Below are 22,039 nucleotides of genomic sequence, written 5' to 3'. Positions count from 1 at the left end.
GGTGCACACTACCATATTTTTATCTAAGAATACGACAGAATGCTGACTAAAGTGAGTTACAAGTTGGTTATAATTTTGGTAATATAACTCTGAAATGGCCAGATAGGTAGGTCATACAGATACAAAATTTAAGAGCAGAATATAAAGGAATTAATTTCTTCCCTTTCAATTAAAATAAGTGAGATTTCTAGGGCTATTTAAAGAAAGGATTAATCTTCTAGAATCAATCATGTCTGACAGCTTGGGTAGGGCTGACCTGGGATTGATTTATATTTTGTTATATAAATTCCAGATAGTATTGTTCTGATTTCTCCTTTAGTCAGGCAGCATGACAGGCATTATGCACATCTCTATCAGTAAAAAAAAGTGTATAGGTGGAAATGAGCACTACAACAAGGAACTAGCACAACACAGAGTGTGGGGAAAAGTAACTAGTGCTTTGCTAATGATAAAAATGAGTGAAAAATACAGTAACGTACAAGAAACTCTGGGAAGACTGTTGGCAATGATACAAAAAGCTAGACGTAATAAAAAAAGTTTACTAAACCGATGTTCATGTTTAGAGCTATATTTAATATGATAATGAAAATTTCTACAAGAAAATAACTTTGGTATTAAGATTCTGAAATACTTATTTCTGACACCTGTAAAACATAACCATTATTTACTTATGAAGCAAACTTACCAGAGTTTTACCATCTTGCTTATGGATAGTTACAATTCTGCTTTCATTTGAGCCTTCTTGGTGTGCTTGCTTAATATTCACATCAATAATATCAGGAAAATCACAATATAACTGTAAATTCTGCAATTAAGAGCATTTGAAATTAAAAACAGGTAGAATTTATGGAGCCATTTCAAAACAAGAAGATAACATTCATTTCAATTCTTTAAAATAAACAAGTATTGATAGCAATAGATAAGTATTAAATGAGATTTTCTCCCCCAATAATCTAACCCTAAGACTATACTGCATCTTGCTTTGAATTAAAATGAGAGCATTAAAGGATGCCAGGATGCTATAGTACTCTTCAATCCAATCAACATTAATAAGAACCATTGCCAGAAAATTGAAAATTTAACTACCAAAGAATGAAGATTAAAAAAATAAATAAATCTCTAATAACAATCTAAGAACAACATAGACATGAACAAACTTAAAACACATAACGCAAGCTAAAAAAACTAAATTATTTAACAGGTATATATCATCATAACAACAAAATTAATCTTTTCCAATTAATCAAATTATATGATTGTGTCTCCTACTATCAACAATAGTAAAAAAAAAAAAAAAAAAAAAGGAGGCAAAACTACCTTAAAAATCACTTTTAATTTTCAAGCCTTTTCTGAAACTATAAGAACACCATTACTAATTATATTGTCATAAAAAATTAAATAAAAGACCATTTAAGAACAATGAGAAAAGAACTATAGATATGACCTTGATGGCTTCACACTATTAAAAATGTCCACTTCTATCAATGGGAGAAAAGAAGTGCAAGACCATGTTTCAAATGAGTAAAATTACTTTGCTTCTATTGCCATTTTACTTAAATTAACAAAGAATGAGAACGTATCATTAAGGATTACCTGTTCTGTCAGTGTCTCACTTTCTTTATGTTTCCCTCTTGACCACTGAATTCCACCGTTTCCAGTTATTATAATGGTTGCAAAAATCTCCTCACCTGAAGGACCTCTTCCAGGTTCTTTTACTTCAAATTGCTCTGTGTAGAAGGCAGACTGAAGAGTTTCCAGATTTATAAGATACTTAAGTTTCAAGTTTCTGGCAGTGGCTTTGCAATGGCTGAATTGCTCAATAAATCTGCGAAATCTGTACCTTATTCGTTTCCTTGTCAAAATATGATAGTCTTGGATCTTTGCTCGAACACATTTTGGTAAGAATGTCTTGTAGCTAGAGATAAAGAGCACACACAGAAAAGCAAAACAAATTAGGAAATAAATCTAAAACAAAATTAAGAGAAGTTACCTCCTTTCTCCATGATAGCTAAGTACTACAGCACAGTGGTCAAGTGGAGAAAGGTGACATAGCCACTACCTACACAGAATAAAACCTTAATGTTTCATCTGATGATGTGAATACATATATAAATTCTCTCTGAGGTACCATAAATGTTTAAAATAGGAGATGTTAATTTTCTTCCCCTAATTAAATGAAAACTTAGTCTAGTTAGTAATGGAGTCTAAAAATTTGTTTTCTCTGATTATCTCATATACTATCTTTTCGGCACTGTGTTACAAATATTTCCTATGATGCTGTACAGCAAAATTCATATAAATTCTGGAAATTATTACATTTTGTTGACTGCTACTGTTGTTCATTATGCAAACATACTTTTTTTGTATACATTATTGTCTTAGGCCAGCTTCAGTAATTTGTAATAATTCCTTTGTAATCCAAACAATTCCATTTGGAAATGTTCTGACTCTTTTGCATCTCCATCTCTATGAAAAATATCCTAAAGAAAGTAGATAACTTATTTTCCTCCTGCTCAAATATCTGACAAATGAAGAACATTTTACTTCTGCAGGTAAAACTGTATTAAATTTTCATGCCTTCACCTATGCTAATCCTTCTCCCCATCACCCATCTCCTATCTGGTTAGCTTTTATTCATTCTACAAGTCTTAGCTCAAGCATCATCAAAGCTAGGAAACCTTTCTGGATCTCTATGACTATGTTAGATGCTCCTCCCTTTGTCTGACAGAATTCTATGCACCCCTCCATCATACCACTTATCACACTATGCTGTACTTGAGTATTTACAGCCAGTGCTGGAGAAGGCTCATGCTGAGACTTTATTAATACATTTTAAGGATTTTGAGCTGATTGTTAAACATCCATCATTAAAATTTAAGTTATGTAAATTTACAAATAAATAAACTATATTAAAAATACAGGTAATAGGGGCCGGCCCCATGGTACAGTGGTTGAGTTTGGTGCTTTGGCAGCCTGGGTTCACAGGTTCAGATCCTGGGCACAGACCTACATCACTCATCAGCCATGTTGCGGTGGCGACCCACATACAAAATAGAGGAAGACTAGCAGAGATGCTAGCTCAGGGCAAATCTTACTCAGCCAAAAAAAAAAATCTATGTGTGAATATATATAGGTAATAATACTCAAAATGCATCCCTTCCAATTTTATACTTTTAATTTTATTTTACATTTTACTACTAACTATGCTTTTGATGTCATTTATGGTTATCATATATGAGTATTGGAAAGAGTTTGCTATTGCTCATCTCTTCCCAATTCTGCATTTGATGACGTCAGGTTGATACCCTGAAATTGGCCATGGAGAGATTATTTACATGATGGATATCAGCAAAGATCATAAACAAATCACACTTTTTTTCCCCCAAGAACTGGTTGTTAAACATTTACCAGCACACCACTGCTTATTCCCTTTCCCATCCTACTCTAAACCCCTTGAGGAACACTCAGTTTTATACTCAAATAGCCACAGCTGCTGGAGCAAGACAAGATAGATAGATTGCATTGTAACAAACTCATAATCACTAATTTCAAATGGGCTTTCATTACTACTGTCACTTTTACCATATTTCTCTGTTGAACTAATTTTCCCAAGTCCCACAACTATGTCAAACCTTCTCAAACTTCCTCAAACCTCCTACCTTTCTTCTGCCTCAAACTCACCTACATTCCTCCTCACTTGCAGCAGACTTTATCTCTTTCTCAGGGGAAAAATAAAAACAAAAAGGTTTCTCTAAGCAGAACTCACTCAGTATCCTACTAGCAAACCTACATACATCTGCACTCATTCTCCATCCTTCTTCCCACCTATTACAATAAATAGGGTATAAACCTGCTCATTAAAGCCATTTCTTTGACACGTACTTACTTATACCCTTCTCTCTTCCTGTAATATACATTCACCCTCTGGGGAATTTTTTACTCTATTTTTTCTCTTCTATCCACATGCTTTAAAAATACTAACACTCTTCCCATCTTAAATGTAAAATCTCTTTATCCCATATCTCCCTCCAGCTACATACTATCTGGCCTCTTTTTGAAAGTTTATTCAGCCAGTTCCATTTTCCTGCCTTCCATCTACTCCTCAGCTCACTCAAATCTGGCTTCTGCACCATCATTCCATAGAAACTGCTCTTGCCAAAAATCAAGAAAAACTTCCATGTTGCAATTTACATAAACAGCAATGGCTACTTGATTTAATAAAGTTTTGAAAACTTATCTGGAGACAAAAAGAAGAGTTTAAGATAACAACATAAAACAAGGCTTTCCACTTTGATGCTTATAATAAGGGACCAGATATACATCTTTTGAGAATACCATAGGAGTGTGAGGTTCTTGAATACGGTGAATCCACTTTCATGTCACGCTACCAGAAAGAGACGTTAGAAACACTAAAATTTTTCAAGAGACACAAAGTTGTTGACTCTGGAAGCATAAAACATTTCCCTGATGCTTTTCTTATATTGAGTTTTTAAAGATTCCTAAAAGTGAGGTTCTAAAAGGCTCTGAAATTCAGCCTTGCCGTAGACAAGTAGTGTAAAACGAAATCTGCTTTTTATCATTACAATTGGAGTAGGCTACTGGAAACTTAGTATGAGTACAGTTGTTTAGAAAGGGTCTAGTGATAGGAGGTATGTAGTTCAGTTGCTATGTAAGTGGCCTTGGCTCTGGCCTAGTGTTTGAAACTCCGCAGTCTCCTTTAAACTCTTTCCATTCTCCAGTTCTCTTCTTCCCACCCTTTAGCAAATTGAGGATTTTCAAGAGCAGATGAAGAATGAAAATGGAAAAATCTTATTTGTTTCCTTCATTTTCTGTACTCCAACACCTAAGTCAGAATGTTTAATTAGGAATTAGCATACAAAGGAATAAGTATCTAATACATAAACATACACAAAGAAATGCACAAACACATATACACAGGTGCATATGCACATAAAAGCATGGGCTCACAGACATAGACACACCTAACACAGAGGCACAGACATGCACCCTACATATATTTTTTTTAAGTCTGGGAAAGAATATGTATTTAGTTATACTAATCAAAGATTCATACCCTACTGGATATTTCCAGGAACAGGCAGTTTATTCATTCTGCCAAAAACTAACCATTCATCTGTTCTCCTGTCAATCCTGAATATTTAAACACTGAGTAGAGTTCCTTGATTATTTCTCAGAAATAAGCATTAAATAAGAATTCAAAAAAATCAGTGAGTTCAATTATATTAAGAAGGCAAGCAAGGCAGGCATGTTTTGCTTCAGAACAAGGATAAGTTATTTATCTAATATTAAAATATCATGGTACAAGAGACAAAAGAAAAATTAAATTAGACTGCGAAATTTAAACTCATGCTGCAAATGATACTTTTAAGAAAGTGAAAAAACAATCTATAGAATGGGAAAAATATTTTCAACTCATGTATATATAATTTGTATCTGGGGATTTGTATCCAGAATATGTGAAGAACTAAAAAAATATTGAATTATACACTTTAAATGGGTGAAATTTTTCTCAATAAAGCTATTTTAAAATATCATGGAGTCTTATAATTAACGTTTAAAATCTATACAATTTTAAAAGTAAAATAAAGGAAAACAATGATACAGAATTTTGCAGATACATTTATATCCTGGTTAAGAGAATCAGAGAAATACAACTGCTCAACATTCACTGGGTTTAGGACACTAGACTAATAATGTAGGAAGAAGAATAAACAGATGGCATGATTCCTGACCTCAAAGGAAACATAACATACACAGAAAGATTGTGCTAAGACTTTGGACAATATCATGGTCTCCAAAGCAGAAGTGTTTCACCATAGCATAAGCCTAGAGATGGCTTCATTTTTTTAAAATTCACCTTCAGTGGCTCAAAGCTTCTCTGTTCTTCACCTGTGTTCCCTTCAATTCCTTTAATTTCTATTAACAATATCTAAGATACTCCTCCCCTGAATCTGTTCTACTATGGTCTCATACATAGCAGGTATTCAATAAATAGCTGTTGAATGAATGAATGAACAAAAGAATGAATGGCCGAGTTAATATCCTAAAGGGTGCCTGTCTGCATTTATTTTATTTTATTTTTTATTGAAGTATAATTGATATACAATATTATATTACTTTCAGGTTTACAATATAGTGATTTGATAATTTTATACATTACAAAATGATCATCAAGCTAAGTCTAATTACCATCTGTCACCATGCAACGTTATTACAATATCATTGAATATACTCTACACTGTACATGACATTCCTGTGACTTATTTATTTTTATAACTGGAAGTTTTTCCTCATGATCCCCTTATCCTATTTCACCCATTCCCTCCCTGGTGACCACTAGTTCATTCTCTGTATCTATGAGTCTGTTTTTGTTTTATTTGCTCATTTGTTTTGTTTTTCAGATTCCACATATAAGCAAAATCATATGGTATTTTTCTTTCTCTACCTGACTTATTTCACTTAGCCCAATCCCCTCTAGGTCCATGCATGTTGTTGCAAATGGCAAGATTTCATTCTTTTTGAAAGCTGAGTAATAGTCCATTACACAAACACACACACACACACACACACACACATGCATACCCCCTCCCAATCTTCTTTATCCATTCTGTCTGCATTTTAATAAAGATCAAGGCCTTAGAGGGGGAAAAAAAAAATGTTTTGTTTTTCCTTTGGACTTTGGAATCTTCTCGATTCCTCAGTGAGCATACCCCATGGCCTACACCCTTAGGTTAAGGCCTAAGAGACATCTGAAAACAAAACAAGAATGCTTAAAACCAAAGAGAGAAACACAGAAACTGATACACTGCAAATTGGGTATGTAACTGTTTTGACTGTTATGTGACAATGACTACATACATACATACTGTTACATACAAAACAGGAGTGACTGAAGCCAGTTATTGAGAGAAGGATTTCAAGGAAGAAAGAGAGTTTTGACCGGATTCATGACATTCTCAAATTTTCAATCTCAAATGTTACATGTAAAACACATATTTAGTCTTCAAAGAAAAAAAGATTCAAAGCATTCTCATAATAGTCATATAGACTTTTAAAAACAGTAGAAGCTTTATAATCATTAAAGCTGGGCTATAGGAGTAGTGTTTCAAAAACCGCTACTAGGCATGATTATCAAAATTCAAGGTGCAGAAGAAGAATTTGAAGAATGTGGAGTATGGATCACCTGTATAAGACATGTTGGATCAATTATAAGATGAAGAAGGTCTGAGGATCTAATGTTAAATGTGGTGACTATAATTGATAACACTGTATTGTATAATTGAAATTTGCTAAGAGAACAGCACTTAAATGTTCTCACCAAAAAAAAAAAAAACACATATATATGCGAGGTGCTAGGTGCATTAATAAACTAGATAAGGGAATCCTTTCACAATGTATACATATAGCAAATCAACATGATATACACTTTAAATAGCTTACAATTTTATATGTCAATTATACCTTATCAAAGGTAAAATAAAAAAAAATCTCCTGGAGCACTTGCAAAAATTCATATTTCTGGGCTTCACCTCAGATTTATTGGATCCAAATTCTTGGGTTAGGGTCCAAGAATCTTCAATTTTAACAGGCACCTCAGGTGATACTAACTGAAATAAAATAAGGACCACTATTTGATAAATAGTGATTCAGAATTATTTATACAATTTGAAAATCTATCAGAAATTATGCTTCTAGGTGTTCATTACTTTGACTTACCTAGCCTTTTCAGAATAAATGAATCAAATAACAAATAAGTATTGAACATCTATGATATTTTCTGTAGTACTCCAACTCTCTCAATAATTTCTTTTAGTTATAAGATAAATAAGTACTTGGGATGTAGGTACAATATGATAACTATAAGTTAACACTGTTGTATGATAAATAAGGGAGTAGCTCCTAAGAGTTCTCATCACAAGGGAAAAAAATTTTTTTTCCTTTCTCTTTTTTTGGTATCTATATGATAGATGTTAACTAAATTTACTGTGGCAATCATTTTAGAATACATGTAAGTCACATGATTATGCTGTATTCCTTAAACTTATACAGTGTTTATGTCAATTATATCTCAATAAAATTGGAAGAAAAAAACTAATTTATCCCACAAAATATGTGTTATACACAAGGAAGAAAAGTTACCCAATTTACTCTTAATTATTATAAAATAAAAATGTATGGGCGAATACAGAAAATACAAATAAATTATATAAAAACTCCAACTGTTCACATTTATGTATATGGATCTGAATAAAGAAATTACCTGATAGAGCTATAGATGGTCAGTGGGGTTTGATCCTTTTCTTTGGCTATTCTCATCATATCTAACACTGCCATCCCAAGACATTCTTCCTGTGTTTCATGAGTCACAGGTACTTTTACCCATCCATGCAAAAAGTCATGCCGCCACTAAAGGAAAAAAAATTTAGAAGGAAATATCTCATAAGTCTCACATCACATTTTAATCGACTACCGTATTTTAATCCATAACCTAATTTCCAGAACATATACAGATATATTCTGTTCATGAGGATATTCTGTGGAACTCATGCCCAAAAGACAAGAAATATACAAAAAATCAGTGAGAGCAGTGCTAAGAACATAATCAACCAAATACCCATTAAAGGTACAAGTGAAATAGAGTCCCAAACGCCAAAGCATATTATTTTAAACTAGCTTTCCTTAAACATCACAGTATGTAACAATTAAAATTTCATTTAATTAAAACTGTAAGAAAAGTAGTTTTTCATCTGGGTAGCTGACAACATTTGAACCAAGAAATTTCATCTGCATTCAGCCAGAAAAATAAGAAAATAGTTACAGTCACAAAATAAGAAATGAACCAAAGAAAGAACATAACTTTTTTTCCTGAATATATATGAATTAATTAAAGATTGTTCACATGGCAGCTGAGTAGCCATATTTGATGACATAAAGACAATCTTCAGAAGAAAATGAATTTAGAAGGGAAATCTCACTTTTGGCTTTTATTTGCTTAACTTTTCCAAATCTATCTTTCTACAGTACTGTCTTACATCCTTTAAAGATAGTTTAGTGGCTGAACTATTTTGTAGCTTAGGAAGATGAAAAATGTTCTGGAGATAGAAGGTGGTGACGGTTGCACAACAATGGGAATGTACTTAATTAATGCCACTGATCTGTCCACTTAAAAATGGTTAAAATGGTAAATTTTATTAAGTATATTTTACCACAATTAAAAAAATAAGTTGGTTGCTCTCATACCGCAAAAGAAATATTTTTTAATTTGTTGCTCACAAACTTAACTAACCCTGATAGAAATCTTAGAAATGTGAACCACGAGGATCTGTGGCGTTATTTTCTCTGATATCAGCAAATCTGATTTAGAACTCCTTAATCTGACACTTTAGGGATACCAAGAGAACATCTTTATCCAAAAGCACTAACATCTTTTCTTTTCTTTCTTTAGTTTCTACTCCTCAGCCTAATAAACAAAACATTTCAATCACAGTTTAAATCAAGGTAACAGATAAGAAAGCACTACAAAATGTTCAAGTACACCACAAAAATTTAACATAACAGTATTAATAAACAAATAACTGGAACACAGCTCTCAGACTAAGTATCAAATCTAGCCACCCTCCTAGGAGGAGCTACACAAACTATTGTAGCTTAATTTTTATGCAGTTACCTACTTCTTTTACATTTCACTACCCAATATTTAAGTCTAAAATTTTTCAAGAATTAAAACAGCCTCTCTAAAGAAATTTTACTGTCTTATATTCCAGCCACTTATGTCTACATGAACCATGCTGTAAAACTCAGTCCAAACTTTGTGAAATCCTTAAAATGATCTAAAGGACTAAGATAAAAAAAAAGAAAATTCAAAAGGGCCAATTCAAGGAATCTTCATAAAATAGATTCTATTCTCCATAAACTTTGGGATTAAAAATTAGTGATAAAAAGACAATTTTGTTACCTCTCTGCAACTGCTATGCAAGACAGAACATCAATTTTCCCATATATGAAGATTTTTCTCATTAAGAGATACATTACACAGCAAGATATTTATCATTTAACACATGTACAAGTATCATTTAACACATGTACAAGTAAGATAATAATCATACCTGAGCAAAAAGGTAAGACATGACAAAGTCATCAAGAAGAGGAGCTTCAGCACCTCGAGATATTCCATGCCGATAGGTTCTGTTGCTGCCATTACAATACCAGTAAGGAAAGTAAAATCTACAAGACAATTAAAACATTCAGTCAGCCTCCAAAAAGATCAAATATAAACACAGTGTGTATATATATCCACTTCCATCATACTGAAAAGTGTTATCCCATTATCAGAAAACAAAGATAACAGTGTTTAAATACAAGCTTAGGACAAAAGGAAATATGGATAAGACTATTACAATAAGATACACAGAAAATACAAGAAATATAAATGTAAAATCAATATACTGCCTTCTGCCAGGTACAGAATGTAGAAGCAATAACAGGAAATAGAGAAATGTAGAAATAAAACATAAACAGGGGTTAATATCCAAAATATACAAAGAACTCATACATCTCAACAACAAAAAACCAACAACCCAATTAAAAAATGGGCAAAAGATCTGAACAGAGATTTCTCCAAAGAAGACATACGGATGGCCAACAGGTACTTGAAAAGATGTTCAACATCATTAACTATCAGGAAAACGCAAATCAAAACTGCAATGAGATATCATCTCACCCAGGTCAGAATGGCTATAATTAACCAGGCAGGAAACAACAAGAGTTGGAGAGGATGTGGAGAGAAGGGAATCCTCGTACACTGCTGGTGAGAGTGCAAACCGGTGCAGCCACTATGGAAAGTAGTATGGAGTATTCTTAGAAAATTAAGAATACATCTACCATATGATCCAGCTATCCCACTGTTAGGCATTTATCCACAGAACTTGAAAACACAAATGCATAAAGATACATGCACCTCTGTGTTCACTGCAGCATTGTTCACAATAGCCAAGACTTGGAAGCAACCTAGGTATCCATCAAGGGACGAATGGATAAAGAAGATGTGGTATATATACATAATGGAATACTACTCAGCCGTAAGAAATGATGAAATCTGGCCATTTGTGACAACATGGATGGACTTTGAGGGTATTATGATAAGTGAAATAAGTGAGAGGGAGAAAGTCAAATACCGTATGATCTAACTCAAAAGCAGAAGATAAAAACGACAGACAAACACATAGCAACAGAGACTGGACTGGTGGTTACCATAGGGGAAGGAGGAAGGGCAAAAGGGATGATTAGTCTCACATGTGTGGCAATGGACTATAATTAGTTTTTGGGTGATGCACACAAAGTAATTTACACAGAATTCGCTATATATAATGATGTACATCAGAAAGCTATTTAATGTTGAAATCCAATGTTACTGCAATAAACGAATAAAAATTTTTTTAATGTTAATCCAGTTTTATCCTTAGAGGAATCTGGAAATGCTCATTTGGTGTGAAAAGAAATAATTGCTTCTTCTTTTAAGAAATGGAAGTTAAAAACTTGTCTCAAAGAAACAAAAAATATTCTATATTGCTTTTTTATTTACAGCTTTATTGAGATATCTCACATACCTTAAAATTCATCCATTTAAAGTGCACAATTCAATGTTTTTCAGTATATTTATAGCATTGCACAAACATCATCACAACCTAATTTTAGAACATTTTCAAGTCTCCTAAAAGAAACTCCATACTCATCAGCAGTCCTAGCCAAATGACCCCTATCCACTCCCCAGTCCTAAGTTACCACTAGTCTTTCTAGCTCCATAAATTTGCCTGTTCTGGACATTTTATATACATGGAATCATATAATATGTGGCCTTTTCTACCTTCTTTTCACCTAGTGCAATGTTTTCAAGGATCATCCACATTATAGCATTTATCAATACTTCGTTCCTTTTAATTGCCCCTAATACTCCATTGTATGGATACATTACCTTTTGCTTATCCATTCATCACTTGATGGACATTTGGGTTGTTTCCATCTTTTGGCTAGTGTGAATAAATGCTGCTATGAATAGTCATGTACAAGTTTTTGTGTGTGTAGACATATGTTTTCATTTCTCTTCCACATACCTAGGGGTGGAATTGCTGGATCATATGGTAATTCTGTTTATCTTTTTGAGGAACAGTCAAATTGTTTTCCAAAGTGGTTGCACTATTTTATGTTTTACATTACAACAGCAACATATGAGCATCCCAGTAGTTCACATCCTTGCTAACACACAGGTTGAGAGTTTAGCTAAATCACTCCATGGTATTGTTGCCTTGACATCCATTTTGTTTGGCCAGGAGGCCTGCAGTGACCTTAAATTGAAATTAGCCCTCTCATGCAAGAGCACGCGTGAGATAGCAGCCTGCAGAGTCACAAGCAAATATAAGTTCCTGATATGACTTCACCAATAGTCCTTGTGATCAACAATCTTCCCAGACTCCCAGTGCCTAACTCTTATGCTCCCCTTCAATAAGATTCCCAAGTGGTTTACCAAAACCCAGCTCTTTTGGTATGAATTGACCAATCTGGCCTCTGCCGAGGAACCCCAAAGTACTCTACCCACAGATGCTAATAAAGGCATGTGCCCCCAGGTCCTATCTACACTCTGTCTTGACTTCCCCGTGTGGCCCCTCAAGGTATGCTGGGTACTTCCTCCAGGACCTGTGAGGACTAAACTTCTCTACTTCAGTTCCTCTTGTGGTCTGTTATTGAACTGAAGTTCACCACCCAGCAGCCTGTGCTACACTTAATAAGTATTAATTTGACGAATTCATAACAACTTGTTATTGTCCATCTACTTTACTTTTGCCATCCTAGTAGGTGAATTGGTATCCCACTGTGGTTTTGATTTACATTTCTCTAATGAATAACTATGTTAGGCATCTTTTCGCATGTTTATTGGCCATTTGTATGTCTTATTTAGAGAAATGTCTATTCAAATCCCTTGCTCATATTTTCATTGGGTTATCTGTCATTGTATTGTTGAGCTATAAGTGTTCTTTACATATTCTGAATATAAAACCTTTATCAAATATATGATTTACAAACATTTTCTTCAATTCTGTGGGTAGTCTTTGCACATTCATGACAGTATCATATGGTGCACAGACATATTTTGACAAATCCCAATTAATCTATTTTTTTGTTGCTTGACTTTTTGGTGCCATAGTGAAGAAACCATTGCCAAATCTAAGTACATGGAAGCTTTACTCCTATGTTTTCTTCTAAGAGTGTTATAGTTTTAGCTTTTAGATTTAGGTCTATGATCCACTTTAAGTTACATTTCTTTATATAGCGTGAGTTAGTGGTCTAACTTCATTGTTTTACATGTGAATATCCAGGTGCCCCAGCACCAACTCCTGAAAAGTATATTCGTTCTCCATGAATTATCTTGGCACCCTTGTCAAAAATCAATCACCAAGCACCCTATGTTCACTGCAGCATTATTCACAATAGCCAAGATGTGGAAGCAACCCACATGCCCATTGACTGATGAATGGACAAAGATGTGGTGTGTGTATATATGTACACACACACAATGGAGTACTACTCAGCCATAAAAAAGACAAAATTGTCCCATTTGCAACAACATGGACAGACCCTGAGGGTATTATGTTAAGCAAAATAAACCAGACAGAGAAAGACAAACACCATATGATTTCACTCATATGTGGAAGATAAATAAATACATGGACAAAGAGAATGGATTAGTGTTTACTGGAGGGGAAGGGGGTTAGGAGGTGGGCATAAAGGGTAAAGGGGTACATATATATGGTGATAGACAAATAATAATGTACAACTGAAATTTCACAATGTTATAAACTATTATGACCTCAGTAAAAAAAAAAAATCAATCACCATAATATGAGGGATTATTTTTAGACTTTCAATTCTATTCCATTAATCTCTAGGTCTATCCTTAAGCCAATACCTTGTATCTTGATTACTATAGTTGTAGAGTAAGTTCTGAAATTAGGAAGTATGAATTGTCCAACTTTGTTTTTTTTCAAGATTGTTTAGGCTATTCCAAGTCCTTTTGATTTATATACAAATTTTATGATTAACTTGCCAATTTCTGCAATAAAGACAGCTAGGATTTTAGTAGAAATTGCATTGAATATATAGATCAATTTTGGGAACATTGCCATCTTAAGAATATTATGTTTTCCATCCATAAACATGAGTCTTTCCATTTATTTAGGTCTTTCTCTAACTTCTTTCAATGACATTTTCTATATCTCAGTGTATAAGTTTACTTCTTTTGTGAAGTTTATTTCTAAGTATTGTTTTTTATGCTATTGAAATGGAATTGTTTTCTTAATTTCACATTTGGATTGGTTCTTGCTAGTGTATAGAAATACAAATGATTTTGGTATGTTGATCTTCTATCCTACAACCAGGCTGAGTTCATTTATTAGTTCTAATAGTTTATTAATTCCTTAGGATTTTTTATATACAAGATCATATCATCTGTGAACAGTTTTACTTCTTTTCCAGTATGGATGCCTTTTATTTCTTTTCTTGCCTAATTTCCCTGATTAGAATCTATGGTATATAGAAGTGGTGAGAGCAGATATCTTTGTCTTGTTTCTGACCTTTGGGAGAAAGCATTCAGTATTTCACCATCAAGTATAATACTAGCTTTGGGTTTTTCATAGATGTTCTTTACCAGACTGAGGAAGCAGCCTTCCATTCCTACCATGTTGAGTATTTTTATCACGATAGGGTGTTGGATTCTGTCAAATGCTTCCTCTGTATCTATTGAAATGATGACGTGGTTTTGGTTCTTTATTCTACTAATATGGTGCATTATATTGATTGATTTAAGGATGTTAAAGCAACCTTGCATTTCCTGGGATAAATCTCATCTGGTCAAGGTATTTAATCCTTTTTATATATTGCTGGATTTGGTTTGCTAGTATTTTGTTGAAGATTTTTACACCTATATTCATAAGGGATATTGCTCTGTAGTTTTTTTTCTTCTGGATGTCTTTGTCTGGATTTGATATCAGAGTAATACTGAACTCATAGAATGAGTGGTGAAGTGTTCCCTCCTTTTCACGTTTTGTGAACAATTGGTATTATTCTTCTTTACATGTTTGACAAAATTCACTGGTGAAGCCATCTAGGCCTGGGCTTTTCTTTGTGGGAAGTTTTTTTAAATTACTAATTCAGTTTATTTATTCACTATAGGTCTACTCAGACATTCTATTTCTTCTTTTGTACGTTCCTATAGTTTGTGTCTTTCTAGCCATGTGTCCATTTCATCTTGGTTATGTAATCTGTTAGCATACAGCTGCTCCTCATCATCTTTATGCCTGTAAGGTCACAGTGATGTTCTGTCTTATAGTCATGATTTTAATAATTTAGGCTTCTCTCTTTTTATCCTGGTCAGTCTAGCTGAAGGTTTATTGACACTTGATCTTTTCAAAAAACCAACTTTTGGTTTCTTGATTTTCTCTACTGTTTTTCTATTCCATTTATTTCTACTCTGATCTTTACTATTTCCTTCCTCCAACTTGCTTTGAGTTTAACTCACTCTTTTTTTTCTACTTTCTTAAGGTGGAATCTTATTGATTTGAAAATGTTTCTTTTTAAATATAGGTGTTTATAGCTATGAATTCCCCTCTAAGCATTGTTTTAGCTGCGTAAGTTTTGATATGTCGTGTTTTCATTTTCAGCCATATCAAAGTATTTTCTATTTACCCTTGTGATTTCTTCTTTGATCCATTGGTTATTGAGAAGTGTGTCGTTAACTACCACACATTTGTGAATTTTCCAGCTTTCTTTCTATTGATGATTTGTAATTTAATTCCACTGTGGTCAGAGAACATACCTTACATGATTTCAATCTTTTTAAATTTATTGAGACTTGTTTTGTGGACTAACACATGCAGAATTTCTATTCTAGAGAATGTTCCACGTGCACCTGAGAGGAATGTGGATTGTGCTACTGTTGGGTGGAGTGTTCTATATCTAGCTGGTTTATAGTGTTTTTCAAGTCTTCTATTTCCTTGCTGATCTTCTGTCAAGTTGTCCTCTCCATTACTGAAAGTGAGGTACTAAAGTCTCCAACTATTATTGCTGAATTGTCTATTTTCCCCTTCAATTCTGTCAGTTGTTGCTTTATGTATTTTGGAGCTCTGCAGTTAGATCCAATTTATATCAATTATAAACAAATGTTATTAAGTTTTCCTAATGGACTGACACTTTTATCACTATAAAGTGTCCCTTTTTTGTCTCTAAGAAACAATTATATCTTAAGGTCAATTTTGTCTGATATTAATATAGCTGCTCCAGCTCTCTTTGGGTTACTGAATGCCTGGTACCTCTTTTTCAGTCCTTTACTTTCAATTTACTTGTGTCTTTGCGTGTAAAGTATGCCTCTTATAGACAACATGTAGTTTATGTTTTGTAAATCTATTCCTCCAATCTCTGCCTTTTGATTTGAGTGTTTAATACATTTACATTTATTGCAGTCACTGTTAAGGTACTATTTATGTCTGTCATTTTGCTATTTGTTTTCGATATGGCTTATGTCTTTTTGTTCATCTGTTCCTCCATTACGCCTTTCTTTTGTGTTGAGGTATTTTCTAGGGTATTGTATTAAGTCTCTTGTTGTTTCTTTTACTATATATTTTTAGTTGTTTTCTTAAAAGTCTCCCAGGGAATTACAATTAACATTTTAACTTAACCTAGCCCTTATTAATATCAACTTAATTTCAATAGTATACAAAAACTTTGTTCTATTCCTTTTGTTCTATTATTGTCATACAAATTACATCATAAGTCCTTCAACACAGTTTTATAATTATTGCTCTTTTATGTTTTTTTGACATAAGTTCTACATTTGTAATAAAGGAAATGAAGACTAGCCCATGAACAATAGGCTGGTAGGATTTTTAAACATTACATAAAATCTCCTTTTGGGCAGTTTCTGGTTAGATTTTCCTTGGAAATTCTGACTATAGGTAGCTATGGGTATGTGCCCCTTTAACAATAAGAGGAATTCATGAATTTGATAGAAGAACCATTTTTAATTCTTTAGGTAAGGTCAGCAAACTATGACCCACAGGCCCAATCTGGTCCACTGTCAGTTTTGGGGTTTTTCTTTTTAAAGATTGGCACCTGAGCTAACAACTGTTACCAATCTTCTTTATTTTTTTTCTGCTTTTTCTCCCCAAATCCCCCTAGTACATAATTGTATATTTTAGTTGTGGGTCCTTCTGGTCGTGGTATGTGGGATGCTGCCTCAGTGTGGCCTGAGGAGTGGTGCCATGTCCGTGCCCAGGATCCAAACCAGCGAAACCCCAGGCCGCCGAAGTGGAGCACGCGAATTTAACCACTCGGTCATGGTCAGTTTTTATAAATAAAATTTTACAGGAATACAGTCATGGCCATTCATTTACTTATTGTCTGCAGCTGCTTTCATGCTGTAATAACAGAGCTGAATAATTACAAGAGAGACACTATGACCTGCAAAACCTAAAATATTTACTATCCAGCCTTTTACATAAAAAGACTGCAGATCCTTGCTCTACAGACATTTTAAAATAAAAAGATTCACTTGTTAAGTGAATAAAGTATACTGATTACAAAAAGTGATAAAAAAAATTCTTAAGATATTGATATTTCGTCAATCATATGTAGCATGTTAGTATGCTTCTTCAAACAATACACCTTTGTAAAGTCTTAAAACCTGCATAAAAGTCGTACATAACTTTGGATAGATTTACTCCTAGGTACCTTATTTTTTTTGTTATTAGCTGTTATTTGACCTCTTTTCTATTTGTTTGTTGTGTATAGAAATAGCTGACTTTTTAACATGTTGATTACATAGATCTGGCACTCTGTTGAATGCTTATTATTGATGCCTGCAGATTTGTTCGTATTTTCTACGTTAACAATCACATAATCTCCAAATAATGATTTTTTTTGCTTCTTTGTTCTTGATTACTAGACATTTTATTTATTTTTGTCTTACCATACTGGTTAGGAACTCCACTAAAATCCTAAACAGAAGCAGTGTTTGTAGCTATCTTGTTCCTGATTTTAAAGACATTGCTTCTAACATTTTACCATGTAAGAATATTATTTACTACATGTTTTTCATAGATACCTTGTGTACTAGTTATGACATCTCTCTTGAGTCTTAGTTTATTAAGGCTTCTTTTTAAAATCATGAATGATTTCATGTTCTTTTTTACTATGCAACACTGACTCTGTGCATGGAATGGATCTATTTCATAAGTAAGATCAAACTTATTTGTGTCATACTTTTGAGTAGAAGAGTACCTCTGGATTTCTCTAAATTGGTATTACATATTACCATTAATTAACTTATAATTTAAGGCTGTAAACAAACACTGGCAAAATCTTATTTTTCCTTCAACTTAAAAAAAAGTTATTGAAGAGATGTAAGATTAATTTTTATTGCACAAGACATCACATTTCCTGGGAAACTAGCAATATCCCAAACATGTACGATTTTGCTAGTAAAAACCATTCTCATCCTTTTTGAAATTTAACTATAATCACAAGCGATACAGTAGCATCCCACCAGAACAGCTTTATTTTCAGAGCATTCTAGTTAAAGAACATGTATGAACACTTCCTCTAGAGGAGAAACAGTCTTAAATTAAGAAGTTTAATGCTAATTGGTTCTAGTCTCTGATATTAAGTACCCTGCAACTAAAAAAAAATGTTTGATAATTTCTCCCACTTTGCCCTTTCACTATTAACTGAGTCACTTCACTGGAGAAAGTACCTTATTCTGTAGAGTACACTGTGCCTGGCTGATTCATCTATATGGAAGACATGGTTGGGGGGATACCAGATTCTTTCTGTTTCACTCATTAAAGCGAACATACTGTGATACACAGGTGTGATTCCTAGGAAAGAAGCAGAAAAGAAATGATTACGGTTAAAAGTATATTTACATAACATCTATAATTTGTAATGGGGCTGAAGTAACAAATCTTAAAATCAGCATAAAATGCAGTAGCAGTCGAAATCTTTTGGTTCAACACAATTTACAACTGAATTTTTAATTAAATACCTTTTTTCCTCTATATTTTAAAATATGATTGCTACAACTCTCTCAAGCAGATTTTAGAAAACATTTTATCTAGCTTCTTAAATTGTTCTCTACAGAAAGATTGATCCAAATTTGTGCGGGTTTTAATTGATAATGACAGTATCAAATAAAGCATTTAGAAATCATTGGCTTCTCTTAAGAGAACAATGAAACAGTTTTATTTTTTTATGACAAGGTTTACACAATACACTGGTAATTATATCCTCTGCAGTATTTCAATTTACAATGCAAAATTTTAAATGTCAACTTACAATGCAAGGATGTGATTTTTTTCAAAAATATTTTAGGAGGTACATTAACAAAAGGCTGAAGGTCACTAAACTTTTTAAAAAGCATACAGAACACCTAAGCCATATAATTAAATAATGCATATTATTTCCAAGCAGATATAGAACATTCACACATACACACACACGTAAACACATCAATCACGTGGAGACTAAAAACAAGTCTCCAAAAATGCCAGAAAATAACCATACATACCATGTTCTCTAACCAAACTTCAATTGAATCAGAAATGAATACTTAGAAAAAATGTTTTAATCCTACATATTTGAAAACGTAAGCCTCACAATAAAAACCACTTTTATTCTAGGGATGTTTTTATTCTTTTCCACTGTAGACAAAATGACACCAACTTGATACACTGACAACAAAGATTTAAAATTTTTATTTAAATTATTAACACAACCATCTACTCATAGATATGTAATAATTTCAGTAAGTTGCATGTTAAAACATTATCCAGTAACAACTTTTAAACTGTATCCTTTCATTCATTCCTATATTTACAAATACTTCTAAATATCTCACAGATCATAGGAGAAATTATAACACAAATTAAAAAAGCATTTATAATGAATGATGACCAATACCATATATTAAAAATTATGGAATATAACTAAAGTGATACCCAAGGGGAAAACTAGCTTTAATCTGCTTATATTAGAAAATAATAGAGAATGATCTAAGATATCTAACACAATACATTAGAAAACAACAGAGTAATCCCAAAGACAGTTGTAAGAAGGACATAATAAAGTAGAAGTTAACAGGGAATAATGATTCAATAAAGGGAATCAATGAAATAAAAGATTATTTGCAATGACTAACAAAATAAACAAGACTTTGTCAAGCCTGATCAAGAAAGAAAAAGAAGGCAGAGATAAACACTAAGGCATAGTATTTTAGTATTATTTTAAGGCATAGTATAGGTTATGAAGACAAAAAGACAGTGCCAGAATAAATTATGCCAATAAATTACAAAATGTAGACAAATTTTTTCAACTATGTAACTTTAAAAATCAATTCAAGAATAAAAAACTTCAAAAGAACTATAACCATTAAAGAAAAAATCTATCCACTTTAAAAAAAAAATGGAGAAGAGAGGAGGAAGAAGGAAAGAGAAAAAAGGAAGAATGAGAAAGAAAGGAAAAGCCGACGCTCGCCGTGGCATAGTGGTTGGGTTTGCTTGCCTGGCTTCAGTGGCCCAGGGTTCGCTGGTTCAGATCCTGGGTGTGGACCTACACACCACTCATCAAGCCATGCTGAGGCAGCATCCCACACAGAAGAACTAGAAGGACTTACAACTAGGATATACAACTATGTGCTGGGGCTTTGGGGAGAAAAAAAAAAAAGAGGAAGATTGGCAACAGATGTAAGCTCAGCACCAATCTTCCTCACCAAAAAAGAATAAGAAGAAGAAGAAGAAAGGAAAAACCACCATCAGATCCAGATGAAATTTATGAGTTCAATCAAACATGGAAGAAAACTCCAATCTTAAATATACTACTACAGAAGAGAAAAAGAGAGGACAGAGAAATTGACACATTTTGTGAATTCAGTTTGACTACGATACCAAAACCAGACAACGACATCTCGAAAGGATACTCTCACTTATTAAAATAGATAGAAAAATTCTAAACTAAATACTAGCAAACCAAATCAAGCAATGTTTCTTTTTAGAAGAACTATGACAAAGTTCACTTATCCTAAGAGAGATGGCTAAATTATAAAAATCTATTAATGTAATCCATCACAATAACATATTAGAGAAAAATCTGAAAATGGCAATAGGATAACTTTGAAAAGTTGGGTGATGAGTACATTGATATGCATTATATTTTTCCTATATGAAGTATTCCCTATAATTTTTTTTCTCCCCAAGTCCTACTACATGGTTGTATATCCTAGTTATAAGTCATCCTAGTTCTTCTATGTGAGCCGATGAGCTCACAGCATGGCAATTGACAGACAGGTGACATGGTTCCGCAACCAGGAAATGAACCCAGGCCACCAAAGCAGTGAGAGCACCGAACTTTAACCAGTAGACCATCAGGCCTGGCTATGAAATATTTTATAATAAAAAATCAGGACTAAAAAAGCAAAATAAAAAATGGCAAAATGTCATTCACAGTAGAGCAAATCAGTATGACTAATAAGCATGTGAAAGAATAGTAATAACTACTATTGAAGAAAATGCAAATCAAACTTATGTGATTATCACTTAAAAATAATAAGAGGAATAACATCCGATGCTAATTGAATTGTAGTGAAAAGGGTACTATGTTACATAATTGCTAGAAATGTAAACTGGTACAGCTTCTGAGAAAGCAGTATCTATATAATTTTGAGAAACGAATGTCAAGAAAAATCTAAAACAACCTTTCAATCCAGCAATCACTCCGATGTACTCCTAAAAGTGCAGTACAGTAGTAAGAAAAGAGAAAGAAAGAAAATGCAAATTCAAAAGCAGAAGATATGAAAAAATTATGGTAGTATAATCCATATTGTGTACTACTATGAAATTCAATAAAAAGAATGAGTTAGGGTAAAAGTAGTTTGCTTGAATAGATTTTTTACAATATATGTTTTCATGAGAAAAGCAAGAAG

The 22,039-nt window shown here is 33.1% G+C and overlaps 1 protein-coding gene across 6 annotated transcripts in view; it reads right to left on the bottom strand.

Moving 5' to 3' along the window:
* The window catches only part of JAK2 (Janus kinase 2), a 136,293-nt gene that overhangs the window by 50,072 nt on the left and 64,182 nt on the right, over positions 1-22,039 (bottom strand). For 3 of the 6 annotated variants that reach the window (XM_001492663.7, XM_070248281.1, XM_070248282.1), the window contains 5 exons: positions 18,818-18,941; positions 10,128-10,245; positions 8,282-8,427; positions 1,594-1,915; positions 686-805 (listed from right to left, as the gene is read on the bottom strand). In XM_001492663.7, coding sequence (XP_001492713.1) covers positions 686-805; positions 1,594-1,915; positions 8,282-8,427; positions 10,128-10,245; positions 18,818-18,941 — 830 coding nt within the window. The remainder of the gene's footprint in view (positions 1-685; positions 806-1,593; positions 1,916-8,281; positions 8,428-10,127; positions 10,246-18,817; positions 18,942-22,039) is intronic. The other 3 variants (XM_023627314.2, XM_070248283.1, XM_070248284.1) reach the window with 1 other exon arrangement.

Source organism: Equus caballus, chromosome 23 (genome assembly GCF_041296265.1).
Source record: "Equus caballus isolate H_3958 breed thoroughbred chromosome 23, TB-T2T, whole genome shotgun sequence".
Lineage (NCBI taxonomy): Eukaryota > Metazoa > Chordata > Mammalia > Perissodactyla > Equidae > Equus > Equus caballus.
Note: the sequence above shows the minus strand (reverse complement) of the source record. Positions and strands in the feature narration are given on the sequence as shown.